At 38.9% G+C, this 16,955-nt stretch overlaps 1 protein-coding gene across 4 annotated transcripts in view; it reads right to left on the reverse strand.

Annotated features, from left to right (window-relative positions):
- The window catches only part of LOC139715992 (dual 3',5'-cyclic-AMP and -GMP phosphodiesterase 11-like), a 170,761-nt gene that overhangs the window by 15,958 nt on the left and 137,848 nt on the right, over positions 1 to 16,955 (reverse strand). For all 4 annotated transcript variants that reach the window (XM_071627549.1, XM_071627548.1, XM_071627546.1 and 1 more), the window contains 5 exons: positions 11,308 to 11,378; positions 4,416 to 4,476; positions 2,150 to 2,197; positions 1,128 to 1,271; positions 63 to 155 (listed from right to left, as the gene is read on the reverse strand). In XM_071627549.1, coding sequence (XP_071483650.1) covers positions 63 to 155; positions 1,128 to 1,271; positions 2,150 to 2,197; positions 4,416 to 4,476; positions 11,308 to 11,378 — 417 coding nt within the window. The remainder of the gene's footprint in view (positions 1 to 62; positions 156 to 1,127; positions 1,272 to 2,149; positions 2,198 to 4,415; positions 4,477 to 11,307; positions 11,379 to 16,955) is intronic.

Here is a 16,955-nt window from a genome sequence, read left to right on the forward strand (position 1 = left end):
CACAAATATTTCTATTTTGAAAAAAAAAATGATACAAGACCAACAGAAGATTAGATTCTTACCTCCAGAGCGACCCGTTGCATAGCAACAGCTCGGCACACCTTTTCGTACATCTTGGTGTTGTGAATGCCCATCCCACAGAATATTGCAAATGCCTAGGAGGGGGAAAAATACAGGGAGGACTTATCAAATGCAGAATGTGATAGAAATAGAGGAATATATGAGGGGAGAAAGATGAAAATGAGATTGGAAGAATAGATTCCAGTTTCAAGATGAGGGACAGTATAAAGAATAGAGAAAAAAAGAATGGCACAACTGACTGACAAATCGTCCTTCATCGACGTAAACACAGATTATTCTGCGTCTGAGTAATAGCCAAGATTAAATAATCATGGGCACAGATACTTGCATGGGACTCAAACCAATGACCTCCTGATTCCTATACTGGCATCATATCTACCAAATTACTAAGCTTCTGCTCAATGGCCAGGGACAGTTCTTATCCCTTCTATTAGCGGGTACTGCAGATTTATGAAAATTAATGATTTTAGTGTGAAGACATTTCTTATTGCATCTGGTTGACAAACTTCCCATCACTGATGTAAATAAACACCAGTTATTCAGTGTTTGAGTAATAGCCATGATTAAAAGTCATGGGCATACGTATACTCAGGTACTGTTATTTGTTATTTCATCAAAATACAAATTTTGTAATTGTTATGGTGAATTCAAATGTAAAACGAATACTTGTTCCTCAACACAGGTTACCCATTTCAGTGAAAAATCCTGCCTGATATAGCAGTTCACTACATACATGAAACGTTCTCTGTGTTTAATGACTGTAATCACTAGCAAAGACTAATATGACCTGGCAGAACACCCACCTTTTAAGTACTGTGTCCCAGCTGTGCACACGTATGCTGAAAGCATGATATATATTGCGGCAGGCGTGAGCTGGTCACCATATATACCATGCATTCGCCATATGCGTGCACACACGGGACATCGCAGTAATGGCGGATTTTGCCGTCAGCTTGGATTGGTCCTTACCATCCCCAGACTTAAGGCCGATATGAAAGATTGTTTGCCCACAAGTGTTGGTGATGTGGTGTGTGAATGCAACTCACCTCAAACATGTCCTCATCATTCTTGTTAAAGGCTGAGCCATCCAGCTTGTTGACCAGTAGACTGACGCCCTGAATCGCTCCGCTTGCGTTCTTGATGGGCATACACAACATCTCATGCGTACGAAACCCTGTTTCCGAGTCTACCTGTTAACCAACATAGAGTAAGTGAAGATATGTCATAAACTTGTCTGTGGAGAAAAACACTTGAGCAGTCCCAGTTTACATGAAGCAATAGAACTGGAACAACTGTCCTGTGCCCACAGAAGACCATGCATCTGAGATTAACTAAAAGACTGAACATGAATCTTGCAGAGAGCATAGGAACCTAACACCCACAGTTGATCTTTTTCTTTTTTTCACTTAATGTCCTTAATATACTTACTCTAGTGTGCCACATCTTTTTTTTTGTAATCATTTCAAACTCTACATTTGTTCAGCACATCTCTAACAACTTATAACTTTGTTCATCATAAAACTAATTCATGTGTCTCACATACAAGTGTATACCACTGCTCAAGAACTGTAGACGATTCTCGAAATCTTTACAATTTCTTCATGTACATTGTATCTCCTGGTTTTATTAGAAAACACCGTGACAATTATTTCTCTAGTAATGGCCGCTGCATGCTCATGAATGGAATGATAATGATAAATATCATGGCATACCTTGGTCACAGTTATCAAAGGCATCTTTCAGAGTTACTTTGGTTTGAGGAAACAATTTAAGGCCAAAGTCAGATTACTATCAGCACATCCACATAGTGATGCAGCACACATCCCAAGCTACCAATATTCATCCATGAAATCTGATACATTACACAAAGCTGTGAGGCAAATAAGTGTCATTGTCTGTTAAATGCATGTCAATGGGTAGAATGATTTTTCAAATCAGCACAGCTTTCATATTATTGTCTTGCTAGTGCCACTAATAAATAGTTTAATTTCAGAGGGTCTCAAGTTATGGAAATTTGCTGGATTTGCACCAGTTTGTTTGAGATTCTTACATCAAGAGATATTCTTACCTTTGGGTCAAACCGTGGATCCTTGTATGCATCTGAAATGTTCAGAGTCTGTATGACACAACCAAAAGCAAACATATACAGACAATGATGACTAAATGAAAGAGATATACATATGACTTACTTTCATAAACCCACAATTGAACTTTGAATTCTCTCTAAAGGAATAGTCAATTCATAAGTTATTTAAAGTTAGATTCCCTCAAGAGTTATGCTCTCTTGGTCATTTTGAGTATGAAGGAAACAAAAGAGTTCTGTAACAAGGACTTGGATTTCACATGATTGAAATGGTGACTTGGCTGCCATAGACATTATGGCAGATCATGCACAGATAGTCAAGTGCTAATGACTTAAAATCATTTGTCCAATTTGCCTTCTAGGTTAGGGCTAAAATTTTCATTAACAATACAGAACACAAACAAAGCATCAAAAGTTGAGGTTAATCTAAATTTTGTACACCTACTCTGTCAAATTTCTCTATCTTACTTCACACTTCCCAATAATACTTCACTTTGGTTTTTTTAGACTCAAAGTAATGTATCATCTCTATGCTTATGACCATGTAGCAGCATGTGAGCAGAAATAAGTACGACCTTAGAATGTCTATAAATACATGCATACTTGTGGACAATGAGAAAGAATGAGATACAATATGCCCTGATTCCAAAATCCCTACAATCAATCTCAAATTCCCACAATTGACATTGAGTCTACTGCAACCACCAATCATATGGTTGATTGTCATTTCTGGGCTAACCACGCTTCTTTTGGATACATGGATCACCTGATTTGGACACCAGTGGCTTAACCTAAATCCGGCTTACTGCTGGAATCAACCTGCTACCCAGGCAGAGGTAGATGCCAGGCAGAGCGGTATGTTTTAGCTCATCACATCCCTGTTTACGCCATCCCAGTTTACGCAAGCTTCTCTTGCGTGCTAGTGTTTAGAATTCGAGGCTGTTCATTACAACTGCCTGTTTATCAAGATATGACGAGGGAGATGACACTGTTTCTCACTATCATTTGGAATCTCTTACCACACTCCTACAGCCTTCTAGGCTGCTTGTACCCCACTCCTACCCCTTCCCTTCCCTTACCCCACTCCCACCATTTCCCTGTCCTTCCTATCCCCTTCCCTACCCATATTCCCACTCCTTTACCTCCCCTTTTCCTTACCCCACTCCTACCATCCCCTCCATTTCTCCTACCCCCAATCCCACCACCCCCTCCACTCTTCTACCTCCTTTCCCACTGTCCCCTTCCCTTCCTCTTCCCTCTCTTCCACTGCCCTCCTGTCCTTATCCTTCTCACACCATCCCCTTCCCTTTCACCACCTATCACCCATAATCATCTTCCTTTAGTTTCCCTAATACCAGCTCTTGTCATTCTTCATCTATGCCAAACTCCACCCAGCCTCTCCCTTCTTCATCTACTCCTCTCCCATTAGCCCCTTCCTTCCTCTACTCCCACTTCCACTAGCCCCCTCCCTTCTTCATCTATCCATCTCCCAATAGCCCCAACTCCCTCTCTTCCCCCTACTCTTATGTTTAATGCCACTACCTCTACCCACCCCTCCCCAATCACTTCCATCCCGTTCCCCTCCCATTCTCTACTGCCAGCCCCAAGATGGTCATGACGAAATCACTGCACTTCATGTTCTCCTCAACAGCCTGTGGTATAACACTGGTTGGCATGCATTGTCCTTTTGCAAGGTACAGAGTATGCTCTCGTCTAACATTCTAAATCCCACATTAACATATATCATAATTTTTTGTACATTTTGGTAAAGACTTAACACAGCTAAAAATACAGAATACAAGTTCAGATATGTTAGCCATCATTGACAGCTACCCATAAGATAGATGTCCCTCAAGGCTTGCCTGTGAATTTAACATTCAGTCAGAGCACAAAGACTACATTTGAACAGTGTCAAGAGAATATAAGATTTGATCCCATGGTGAACAGCTTGTAGATTCAGTCCACTTTTATGCTAAAAAAGCTGACTCATCTCATAAGAATGGCACTGGACTTGATTCAGAGTCATATCAAAAAGAATATGAGAAATTTAATGTTTATTTACAGAGAAAAACACCAACAAAAAAGAAAGCAGTAAGGTGAAATGTTGTTTCTAAGGCCAAACAAGGACATTGTTAGATCCAAAGCGTGACACGTTGCTCTGATTTAAATGAAAGGAACAGAAATAGATGGCAACAAATTTCTAACAAGTCTCTGACAACAGACATACAGAAAGAATCAAAGCAGTACCTACCTCCCCTGTTGTGGCCACATACCCTGTGATGCCAATATGGATTGGAAAGCGACAGCCGTTACTGCATGGAGAGAACAAATGCAATGAAAATAGACAAATCCAATAATGATTCAGATGACAACACCGGCAATAAACAAAAACACTAACATAGTGACATATTCTTATGTGTTAAGTTTGATTGACGACCGACAAGAACTTATTGTAGCTTGCTTGAGGAAAGTCTGGGATTTGGTTTGTATTTTTGAGTCTTTTTTGTTTTTTGTTCATTTTGTTGTGTTGTAGTTGTTGTTTATTAACTGTTTGTTTTTTTGCCGGCAACAGCTGTTAAAAGGCTGTGCAGTCCTTTGGCACTGACATAGGTAAACTTGGCAAAAAAACCCAAACACCGATACATGGAATTTGAACACACTCATGAGTTGGTTTCTGACAAGTGCACCGTTGATGCACTGCGTTGATATCTGTGGTACAATGAGCAAGCTGAAGTATAGGAAGCCTGCACTAACTGTGTACAGGCTATGCTGGAGTCATTTATTAGGTACTCATAGCAGTCATGTGGGAGCTGAAAATGGTTTCTAACTTATGGAGAATCTAATGGTACATGAAATGCCTTTTATGTGTGAAACCATTATCCTCTAGAAAAATTAACAATTTGCCACATATTTCGAGGAGCTAGATGCAGATTTCGCAAACAGTCAAGTCACATGACCAACTCGATGAAATTATTAGTGATGTATAAACACAGAGTAAAGATTAGGCTCAGCATCTGTAAGCAATTCAATCATCCAGCTGTAAGACTGCAGCTGTTTTCATTGGATATGTGAACCATTTGCAAAGGATGCGAATGTCAAAAAAATGACAAGGTCCAACGTTTGTATGTTAAGCTGGAAAAGATCGAAAAACCAGCATTGGGATAAGAAGCATCATCAAATGTGACCCGCTACAACAAAAGGATCCGAAAGTCGGGGGAGGACAATTTTCTGAAAATGGCATGACATAATTTCCTTACTCTTCTACTTTAATTTCATATAGAACACAACTCATAACAGTACTCTGTTGCGGAGATATCGATGATTTTATTAGCGCATGTCAAGTGGTTGAGGAAATCAGAGTTTCGAGAAAAACACCTTCAAAGTTTTCCTTCCGACGCTTTCATGAACAAGGGGAGGCGAGACAGTTTTCACCGCATGGCAATAGAAGGTATGCTCCTAGCAACCTCTGCGATGTTCATTCAAGCTTAGCACCAGCGGTCTACGCACGACCAATCAGTAATCAGGATGCCACGCACTGACCAATAAGATCACTCCTTCATTTCTATAGGGGCGGAGTCTAGCTGCGGCGCTAAATCCAAATCTTCGGACACGTTTCTGTCACATTGAAAGTCGGAAAATCAAGGCCCAGAAAATCTCTGATTTCTTGCCTTTCCTTTGATGATTTAGCTTCGAAATTTCGGCAGATGATAGACAAAACATTAGACTACAAAATTAGGCCAAAAACAGAAATCCAATAGTTTAGAACAATTTTGATGATGTGACATCAAACTCGTTTTTCTCGGCTCAGCCGTCAGCGACTTTAGGATCCTTTTCTTGTAGCTCGTCACAAATGTTCATGGGCGTCATTTCTGGTTGGTGGGAATTTGAAACAATCTTTCATGTGTGTATTTATGTAGGTAGGTAGGTTTGTATTTTTCTGCTCCAGTATCAGAACAGCTGTGTGAGGTAGTAAAACTATGTCTCCTGTTAGTCAAGAGAACCCTGTACAGGAAGTAGAGATGGTGCACATACAATCACTGATAACATTGTACGCTAGTCTAGATGCATATCTTTGTGAGATCTTACAACGGCATATTTATCATTTGAGATTTGTATTGTGTGTATACATATCTCCAGTAACACATACTGACAGCCACTGATTATAAGGAGTTGACTGTAGAACACGATTAATTAAATCACATATTTTTCTTGCACAAGCATGACTGAAGTAAAAGGGGTAGATATGTTGCAGTTTTCAAAACATGCAACAATGAATCTCAACTTCTCGAATGAAATACATTCACAACAAGGGTACATTGCTCCTTTAAAGGCTCATGGAGGTGATACATCATGTTTGTGATACATCATGTTTAGTCCTCCCATGTCATTGAAGGCTAATGATTCAGGAGGCACTGACGGCATTGCTTGGGGATACCCCAAACATGATAGCATGCAGTATGGCTTTCCAGGCCTCTTGATACTCTAAGGTCTCGAGCTGCCCTGCCCCTTCTCAGCCATACTAATTGCTGAGGTGTACTGCTTGATCAGTCCAGAGACCACTTTTCCTCTGAACATTGATGAAATGAGTAGGAGTAAATCAAGATTTATGAAGGAATCAAAAGCAGAGGACCATCATCCATCAAATTGTCATGAAATCTACAAGTGATGATCCCTCTCCATGCCTGCTATTCACTTGCCTCATGTTGGCCACATTCTCATACAGTGTGAACTCATCTCTTGTGAAACATACATCATACTCGAAACATACTTTAAGGGTATCTTGGCTATCACCCTTTCTTCCCATTTCCTACCCCTCTGCTTTCTTCTACCCCCTTCCCCTTTTTCCTATCCTCATCTTCTTTTATTTTCCTTTCTCTTCATCTTTTGCCATCCTCCTCCATCTCTCATCTTCCATCGCTATTTTCTCCATCTCTTCCAACTCCATCTCCTTTCTTAACCCACCTTTACATTTTTCATTCTTCCCCAGTATGCACAAAACTACATGGATAAGACTAGAACTTGTATCATCTTCAATTTGTGACTTGGGGTGTTTTTATGCTCAATTTGCGATTGATGGCATTTTTACAGGCTGGTTTCAAATGCAGATCCAAAATGCTGTTCACATGGGTACAGTTTGTGCTCAATTTTTTCGAGCTCGAGGAGACAACTTCACGAGCATGCACTCTGCACTGTTGAAAAACTATAAACCCCTATCAGAGGAGCTGTTCAGCATTCGTGTCTATTTCACATTAACTGGAAAGGCACTGAGAAGATGTAAGAATATAAATCTTTATACATGATTTTGCATTTATGCTTCTCCATGAACCATATTTACAGAGAATCACTGATTGTAAATGTGATTTCCATTTATGCTTCCCTGTTAATGCATTTAGAGAAAATTGCTGATTGTCAATGCACCTTTTTGTGCATTTTGAAACAGTATCTATATCAAAATATGACAGAATAAATGAATAAATAAACAAATAAATAAATAAATAAATAAATAAAATGAGTTGGAACGCAACTACGTTTTCAACTAAAAGCATTTCAAAAGCCTGATTCTGGCAAAAAGAAAAAAAGAAAAAAAAAGGTTGAGTATAAATAAATGCACCCTTATGTTCAAGAACATGTAGGGGGGAGGGATTCAAAAAGACTTTTAAAATTGTACCTGTCCAGGCAAAAAAAAAAAAAAAAGCAGAAATGCATGCCATATGCTTTCTTCACAATTTCCTTACCATATGAAATAATATAATATAGTCCACATATTTCTCCCACAGCCCTGCTTCCCTGCTTACAACTAATCTACATATATACCACACAGATGGAAACCCATCTCATTAGAATCTACCGATATATTTCATCCCAGTGAGATGTTTATTTGTGTAATTATCTGACTTTTTTCCTTTCCATTCATTCTAATTTCTTTCCATCTTTAATCATTGTAAGGACAACTAACCAGGATGGAAGATAATAAGGCAAATGCAGTATCTCTCCTTCATAGTTATCATCAGATACCTTCCAGTTCTTATGAGATGGTCATCTCATTAATGAGATCCATTCATGGCGTGACCTTTATTGTGTCCTCCTGTAATGTATCCAGGCAATCTTTTCCATTTTCCTCTCTTACACACACGCCCACATCCCCTCTCTTTCTCCCAGTCTCCATTTGAAAATCTTCTTTTCTATCCTATTCATTCCAAAAGTCAGTATACTCATAATTAGCCTTGGGTAGACTCAATGAGAAAACCTAATCACACTGGCTACAAATCTCTGTGTGTAAGACTCTCCTGCCATTGTGACATTTTAGTCGGAAATACTGATGTAAACTCAGAAACACACAATTCTAAAGGGTTTAAGTCATCATCGTAGGAAGCAATGTGACAGAAATAGCGAAGCAAATCTTTATTTTTGCCTGTAATCAGATTATGAACATTTCTCAAAATGCTGTCACCGTGAAGAAGCTCGCTGTGACCTAGTGTGTGCGTTCGTACGGTTTCTTATTGGCCTGCCTCGATGGCGCTGCGTCGTCCGGGGTAGCGGGTAGCGAGAGGGAGAGATGCCTCCATGAATTTCCAATGAGAAGCCAAATGAGAGTAATTCAGAGAGACTAGTGAGAGAGGCTCAAGGATGCTTGGTGGCAGCGAAAAGTGAGAAGACCGCAACGGACTGGATGACCCCCTCAAATGATGTACTCTGCCCACTGACCCAGTGGGGGCCACGGCGGACACTCCATCAATACCAGTCAAAGATTACAGAAAACTCTTTCCACAGGAAATGAAAATGGCGATACATCTCACTCACATCCAATCTTGCTGACCATTTCTCTCTCCTCCTCCCCCTGCTCCTTCTCTCTTCCTCTCTCACCCACTCTGGCTCTTTCTCTCTTCCTGTTTTTTTTTTTTTTCATCTATGCCTCTCATATTATGTAATCATCTCCTGACTGCTCTCATTTCTACTTGCACATATGCACCCTTCTGCTTTCAATTTCCTATCCTCAAAATGATTTTCTGTATCTGCTACTTGAAACGGATGATACGCAACCAGCATCCCACTCCTTCATACTCATCCAAACTATTCCCTTTGAAAATTAATGTGTCATGAAGATTTCTCTGCAAATCCATGCTAATTTAATGGCTACTAGTTGTAGTAATTCATACACTAAAACATTTTCTTCTTAATTCTTACAATTTCTGAATAAGTTTGCCTCTTCCTCCCACCCCCAAAGAGAAACAAGAAAAATGAATAAATTAACAAATAAGTCTCACAAGTAGCCTTGACATACATCCCTAATTTGCAAAACACAAATTTCCTATCGACAAATACCACTATATCCTCCTGCGTACACAATAAAGTAGAAGCCTGCTTTACGAATGCATAAGCAACGGAAAGTCTGAACAGAGCTCTCTACACTAATCCAACCCATTTGATGTAGAGAGCCCGGGTTCTCCGCTACACTCGCTCCAAATGTTGATTTATGCAGTGCAGAGAACATCTCACCACTGGCCACTGACTTCACAATGAGTAGAGGGGAAGAGTGGCTCGCTTCGGCCGCTACGTCCCATTCCCCGCTTACGTGCCGTGCATCGCCAATTGCGGGGGCAAGCAGGCATAAACTCAGGAATTGTTATTGGACGGATATCCTTGAGTGTTTTCCGAGCACCCACGACAAGACGGTAATTCCTTCTAGGCTAAGAAAGCCACCTCTCATCCTTGGGTAGTGGCACTCTGTGGTTTGATTTTGCAACTTACGTCAATCTTATGCCAACTTGGGTAAACAAAGAAACAAACGTCATGTCTTCCTACGAAAACGTCAGAATGGAAATATGCTTTTTCAACACACTTGTTATGCATCATCGTAAAAATAAAAACTGCAGATTTATTTGATACCTGTCACTGTTTATCAAACAAACAACACAAAATGAGTGTGGATGAATCATAACAGTAGTTACTGTTGATGATCCATATGTTGCAAAATCAATGCAACAGTTTGTCAAGTGAGTGTATCAATTCACTGAGGCACTGAATGAAGAATCACATTTTTCACAGAGAAGTGATTATTCACTTGAATCCTTAAAAGTATTCGTTACCTTGCTCTAAAAGTGTATCCATGACATCATTTCCTTTTGTATTTTCAATTTATTGATCACTATCTTTCAGGTAGGATATACTGTAGGATGCATTCACTCAAGTATGATTTTATGGCAAACCAGGTTTAACGTGGAAGTCTACTTTCTGTGTTACAAATTTTACTTCAACTGAATAAAATCACCAATAGTGAACAGTGTAGGTTTTTGATAAAAGTTTAAAGAAAATTATAAAGCAACACTGGAATTTTCAAGCTTCTCATAATTTCATGAAAAACTACTTCAAGTCACATTCACTTATGCAAATTAGATTAAAGGCATAATTTACCATTTGCAGATGAAACAAAAATCCAGCATTAGTGCTTTAAAATAGGTCTAAAAGGTGAGTTAGGGATAGAAACAGCCTCTGTAAAAAATCTAATTGGTAAAATCAATGTAAGTATTGTTGAATATACAAAATATGAACAATAGTTATAATAACAATGCTTCTAGACTAAACCGTCTACAGTTATGGATTAATGAGAAAAATACAGATATCTCCATATGTTTTAGGCTTTATCGCAAAATTTTATATGATAGGAGGTTTTGCGATACAACAGACCTAGTCATGTGCTTTAAATGTCATATCTTGAAAATTTTCTAAATCATTGTACCCACAGGTAAATAGGACCTTTAAAGGGACATGGATTGTAGATTCAAGAGGGCATGATTACATGCACTCAGACAAAGTTTGCTTGCTAGCAACCCACAGGAACTTGTGTGTGAATATGTGTAACATAGCAGTCAAGTTTGCTTTGTAATTGTTTTACTAGTTCTCGATCTACATAAGATTGATATGATCAGTCGAGTCCAATTTGCTCACACCATGCTTAATACTATGACAGTGAATCATAACTGACTTTAGACCTGTACAAACGAGTCATCAACAACATCGACAATATAAGGGTCAAAGATGACATTGCTCAAGGGCATCATATGAAGAAACTCATAGGAACTGCGAAGTTTCCCTTTAAGACCATGAAAGAAAAGACCATGAAAGAAAAGAGACAGCAGTCTTACCCATTGCCATTGTGTGGTCCTTTGTTCTCTAGGTCAGCCTGTTCCAGCTCAAACACTTGAGAGAAAATACTCTGAAGGGTGGAATATGACAGGAAAGAAAAATGAATATGGTAAGGTATAAGGTTGCAGATATAGTCATGATTCAAAATGTACAATGACATCGTAAGATACACATATCAATATATATGCACAATCAAAGTCATACTAGGATTATACTTTTAAAATGCCTGAAAGAATGTCAAATAAGACATATCAATATATATGCACAATCAGTCATACTAGGATTATATTTTTATAAATGCCTGAAAGAATGTCAAATAAGAGTACAGTGCTAGTTCTTTCATTCACATCATCAATGGGTCTCATTTTGAGAGGGGTAAAAAAAGAAATGAGGTTAGTCGATGCAAAGAAAAAAAATCATACAATGCAGATATACACACTTCCATATATGGTTGCATTAAACAATAATAGGAAAGAAAAAGCAACAGCACTCAACAGGCAGATGAACAGATGTCATGTCGCATTACAGCAATCAGTACAGTACACTGAACTTCCTCAAACATGCAATCATTAATCTCCAAACTGGACCACATCACACATCACATTATATGAAGAAAGAAATGGCATAAAGAACAGCAGGTCATATTGCAGAGTGTATACACATGTTGCAAGCAATCACATTTCCAGTCCAGCTGTGAAGGAGAGAGTAAACTAATACATTTTATATATATATATTTGCTTGTCATCTGTTCAATGAGAAATAAGACATGCTATCATTTTCTTGACATAACATGGAGTGCATGGTAGGAGGATGTCCATCCAACGTGGATACAGGATGAGAGGGCTTATAGTACATGGTAGAACTCTTGGAAATAGTATTCTTGTACCCACTACTACATATGAATAAACATTTATGCACATATACATGTGTCTCCCTCTCTCTACTTACATAAATATGTATGTTATCATGTGTGTGTGTGTGTGTGTGTGTGCACGCATGCACATGTGTGTGTGTGTGCATGATAATGTATAATTTATATGAATATATAAACACCTATTACACAAACACATCCACTCGAATTAATGACCTTCTGACACTCTTTACCCTTTGCAGTTTATTACTTTTGATTCATTGCCAACACAGTCCCTGTTTTACCAAGATTCAGTAAAGGTTCATAACTGCCCTTCTTTGGGCATTCACATGATCCCATCAATTGTGGGAGACATTTTGGTTTTTACCAATACGAGGCACTTTCTCTACAAGCTGATCTCATCAACCCAGTAAACAGCAGAACTCTAGAGATTCTCATCTCACACTCAAACAAACTCCCTATGCTCCCAAAACCAAAGGTATAACACTTTGAGAACTGAGTGTGCCCATGACAGTGTGTATGCACAAATTGACGTAGGTTAGACAAAAAACAAAAAAAAAATGGGAATGTCGAGTCATAGATACAACAGGTACATCAATAGGTATTATTAATTCCTTCACATAAGTATGTAAAAGGCAAATGTAGCATCCTTAAGTTGTATGTGTTTGCTTTGAAATCTTAAACTGTTTGACAAATCAAATCAAATCAAATCAAATCAAATCAATACAAGTATTTTGACCTTTGAAAGCCGAGAAGGGCACGTAACTGTAAAAACTGTGTATAATTCATGCTTGACTACCTTTCCATTGATTGCATCAAGGGTCATGCAACTGTAAGTCCCCAGGCCAATTATCAAATGGAGGTGATCAACAAAATCCACCAGTGCCAATCAAGAAAAAAGAAAAAAGAAAAAAGAGGGCAGATGAAATAAAATGTTGTTGGCCTCTACGAGAGACAGCGACACACTGTCACACTGATTCATCACACGACCATAAAAAAGGGCCTTCAACAAGCAAACCTTGCTTCAATATTTTCCTGTGTCAGGGCAGCACAAACACATGGACCCCATGAACGACATCACTGCAGGACTCATATCATCCAAAGCTCAATACATTATCGTTCTCCAAAAACAAGCTCTTAAATGCCATTTCAATGTGCTCCACTGAGAGACAATGAAGTCATGACTCTTGATACCACCTGCTGATGATGGCAACTCAAAAAGATGCTTTTCACTTTATTGTCTTGTTAACCATAACCACCAAATCAAATATTTTTACCTGAGAAAAGTCCCTCTTTTGTGCTTGCCGATATCTCAAACATTATTCACAAATCAATTACAAGAATATCAATAAGTCAAGTCCTCTGGTCCTTTGTGGTTACAACCTTGTTTTTCTCTTTAATCTCCCTAACAATTTCTCACATGTCTCTCTATCTCTCTCTCACTCATTCTCTGTATATTCTATCTCCATCTCCAACATGCATAAAGTTGTTCATTTCAACTAGATTCATGTTCAGACCTTTTTTTTAGCCCCCCCCCTTGTTTCAATCATCCTCTCCCCTATGACATAGAGTGTTCCTAGCCAGCCCAGAATAGTGCATACGCATTATTTCATAACAGATGCCAGCCGCTACCAACTGGAGGTGCGTAATTGCCGTTAATAGCATCTCGCGATTTGGCCTCCCCTGTAGACGGGGCGCAGGAATGAGTATCTCCCAGGACTTACTGCAATGAGCCCTAAATAGCAGCCTGGGATCCCATTTCCACCAGCTATTCCGCACCGTGTTCAGCAATTCACGGGGAGGGAAATATGGGATAGGGGGGAGGGGTGTGATATGTAGCCATCCAGGGTAGGCCACAGTCATGATATTATTATCTGCTCCATTCTACTATCACTTGGTTACTGTTATGTAGAGTTATCTGCATGTCTGATTCAGCCTGACTATCAGAAAATGAGTTTCAAACACAAACATCACTTTACAAGATATTTTAATGAGAAATCTTGCTGTGTGATACACATATTGTACCAGCAGAAATGATAAGTACCACTTTTTCCCTATCAGAATACACAATGTTGTCGTGTTATATGCTTCTTTTTCATAGTTGTATGCATACAGCACAAAAATAAGTAGACTTTTTGGTTTATATGACATATCATCTTATTACCTGCACAAAACGATTATATCACAAGAACTTATCATGCTCAGTCATGTCTAGTCATGCTGTGGAAAAGAAATATAGCAATTCATCTTTCTTATAACTAATGATGTCACAAAGTCAACAGATGAACGTCTAGTCTAGTCTCTCTCAACTACATACACTAGCCTATACAGACACAAAGCTTCATCTTATTGTCCACTGAGCTTTCGGCGGAACAGATTCCGCACCCAGTGCAAACTGGGGCTTTCTCCAATTCCATTTATCCTAACTGTCTGCCTTGTGGCCCCATACGGATCACAGAAAGGCAATGCATAAGGCATGGATGCATTCTGGTAAATTGTCATGCACTTGCATGCTGTTGGTGAGCTCTGCAATAGAAGGCATTCATCAGGCCTCTCAGTGTCATTCCAAGGGCAATACACCCCAAACTGACCATTCTGACTCATATGCCTGCATTTTGTTAACAGCAAGAGAAACATAAAATGCCTAAACCTAACCGTGTACTAAATTTTCCCCTATTCAAATGCCTGCTCTTTTGCAGAACGGACAAAGAATGTATTCTTCATGATCATAAAATTGTTATTCCTAGATGTGTGGCATTAAACTTAACAATATTCTGCATACAGCAGCAGATTCTTTTACAGTTAACGCCAAATGACATTATCTTTTCACAGCATCTACATCACTATCACCACCATTATCATCTCAAACACCACTACTCAATATAGTTAATAAATAACAGATATCATCATAGCTGTGCCTACACATTTACTATTTTACTGTCATATTCATATTGACACTACAGTGTGATGATCTAGGTAAGATGTGAAAGAAGGAAGAGACCTTGCACTCCAACTGACCTGCCAAAGTGCATACAGTCACTGTCTTGCAGCATGCAGGTTTTTTTGTTTTGTTTTTACCCAAGTCTGCCACTGCATGTTGAAAGAATTCAGTACTTCGATATCAACCTAACATTACTTTCTTTTTTTGAAGCAATCTGTTGAACAAAAACCCAAGACATATTCAATATGGAACAACGTTTGCTTCCTTTGAAAAAATGCCCCAGCGGGAGAGAACAGAATTCAGTATGATGCTTCATTTTATATGTGGGATTGGCTCTCTAAAAATATTTCCTTCCTACGATAGGTGCAGTGGAGGTACACCCTCATCAGACACATAAATATTCACAGATACAGTACTCCCCATTCCCCCCCCCCCCCCCCCCCCCCATAGTTCACCTAGAAGGGGGCTAGATTATCTAGCATGTCCTCTCTCTTGTGTCTCTTCTGAAGCATATCATCAATCATGGCATGGCATAAAATGGCAATGTTTTAATCAACTCCTCAGGGAGGGTCTGCTGATGCCTGCCTAGGTGACAGTATGTATGCGTACTTTTACACTACTGGTAACCGAAAGTGTGACACAGTTCTGAGATATCAATTTCATATGGAATTAATCAAAATACACTAAAATTATTTCCTAGGGTTTTTTTTGTGAGCTCTGTGTAACAGGGAAAGATAACCAATTAAATTTTAAACATTTCCTCAAATAGACATTAATCTTATTTAGCATGCATTCCAAATGTAGTATATGTCAATTGAGCTTTCTGTTTACAGTAACAAGAGTTATGCAAGGTTAACAAATTTCCTTATCTCCAAAGCCAATAGGTTTTATTTCTGTTTTTTTTTTCTTTTGGCTGAATTTAGTCATATGTTTTCATTTTCTCTCTAGAAACATAGCTTTTGTTGAATTTTGAGGGTGATTTCTCATGTGTGCTACATCGTTGTTGATACAAATCATGTTACACGAGGCTGTGTGTGTGTGGGGGGGGGGGGGGTGGTGTGTGGACACCAAACTGAAATTTGCAGGAGTATCTCAAGGATTAAAATTTTGATGTTTTACTGAAGATTGATGTTTTGGATGCATCTCCATGAGTTTATTTTAGGTACAGATTACAAGCTTCCATAAAATCAATTTGAGGTAGAATTGCTAATTTGGGTACCCAGGACCACGGCAAAATTATTGTTGCTTGGGCTTCTAGTGTGTGTGGTTGTTATTATGCCTAGAGTTCTTCAAATCAGAGATTTTAAATCCTCTCTGATCTGTAAAGCCATCATCCAAGCCCATGGTGTAACATTTGTTGAAAAAAAAAGAGCAGTTGGACACTGAGAGTAACATGCATTCTGCTCATGGGAAACTAGCTATTTGAGGCACTCTTTTAAATTTCAAGTGATTTTTTTTTTTAATCTTCTTCTTCTTCCTGCTGAGTGACCTCAATCAACTAGCTGATTATTTTGTCAATTTCAAAGGAGATTGGTATTGCACCCTGCACTAATTTGTCTTCTTGGTTTAACTTTAAATGGCTTGTCTTGTTGAGGAGGGCAAAAGACTAAATAAAACCAATAAGCAAACATAAATGAATAAAAATAAAATGAGAATAGTGTCAGCTTGGCTATTACTCCAGTCTCAAGGCCCTTGACACAAAGGTGTTAATGGTACTGGCCTCAATGACGTCCCACGGAAGTCTGTTCCATTGTTTTATGGTCCATGATGGCCACTTGCAAACTACAGATATTTGCAGGGAATAAAAACTGAAAATGGTACTTATTTATTGGAAA

This window comes from Diadema antillarum, unplaced genomic scaffold (assembly GCF_040938485.1).
Source record: "Diadema antillarum isolate AM-2024a unplaced genomic scaffold, OU_Dant_1.0 scf00000059, whole genome shotgun sequence".
In the NCBI taxonomy this organism is placed as follows: Eukaryota; Metazoa; Echinodermata; class Echinoidea; order Diadematoida; family Diadematidae; genus Diadema; species Diadema antillarum.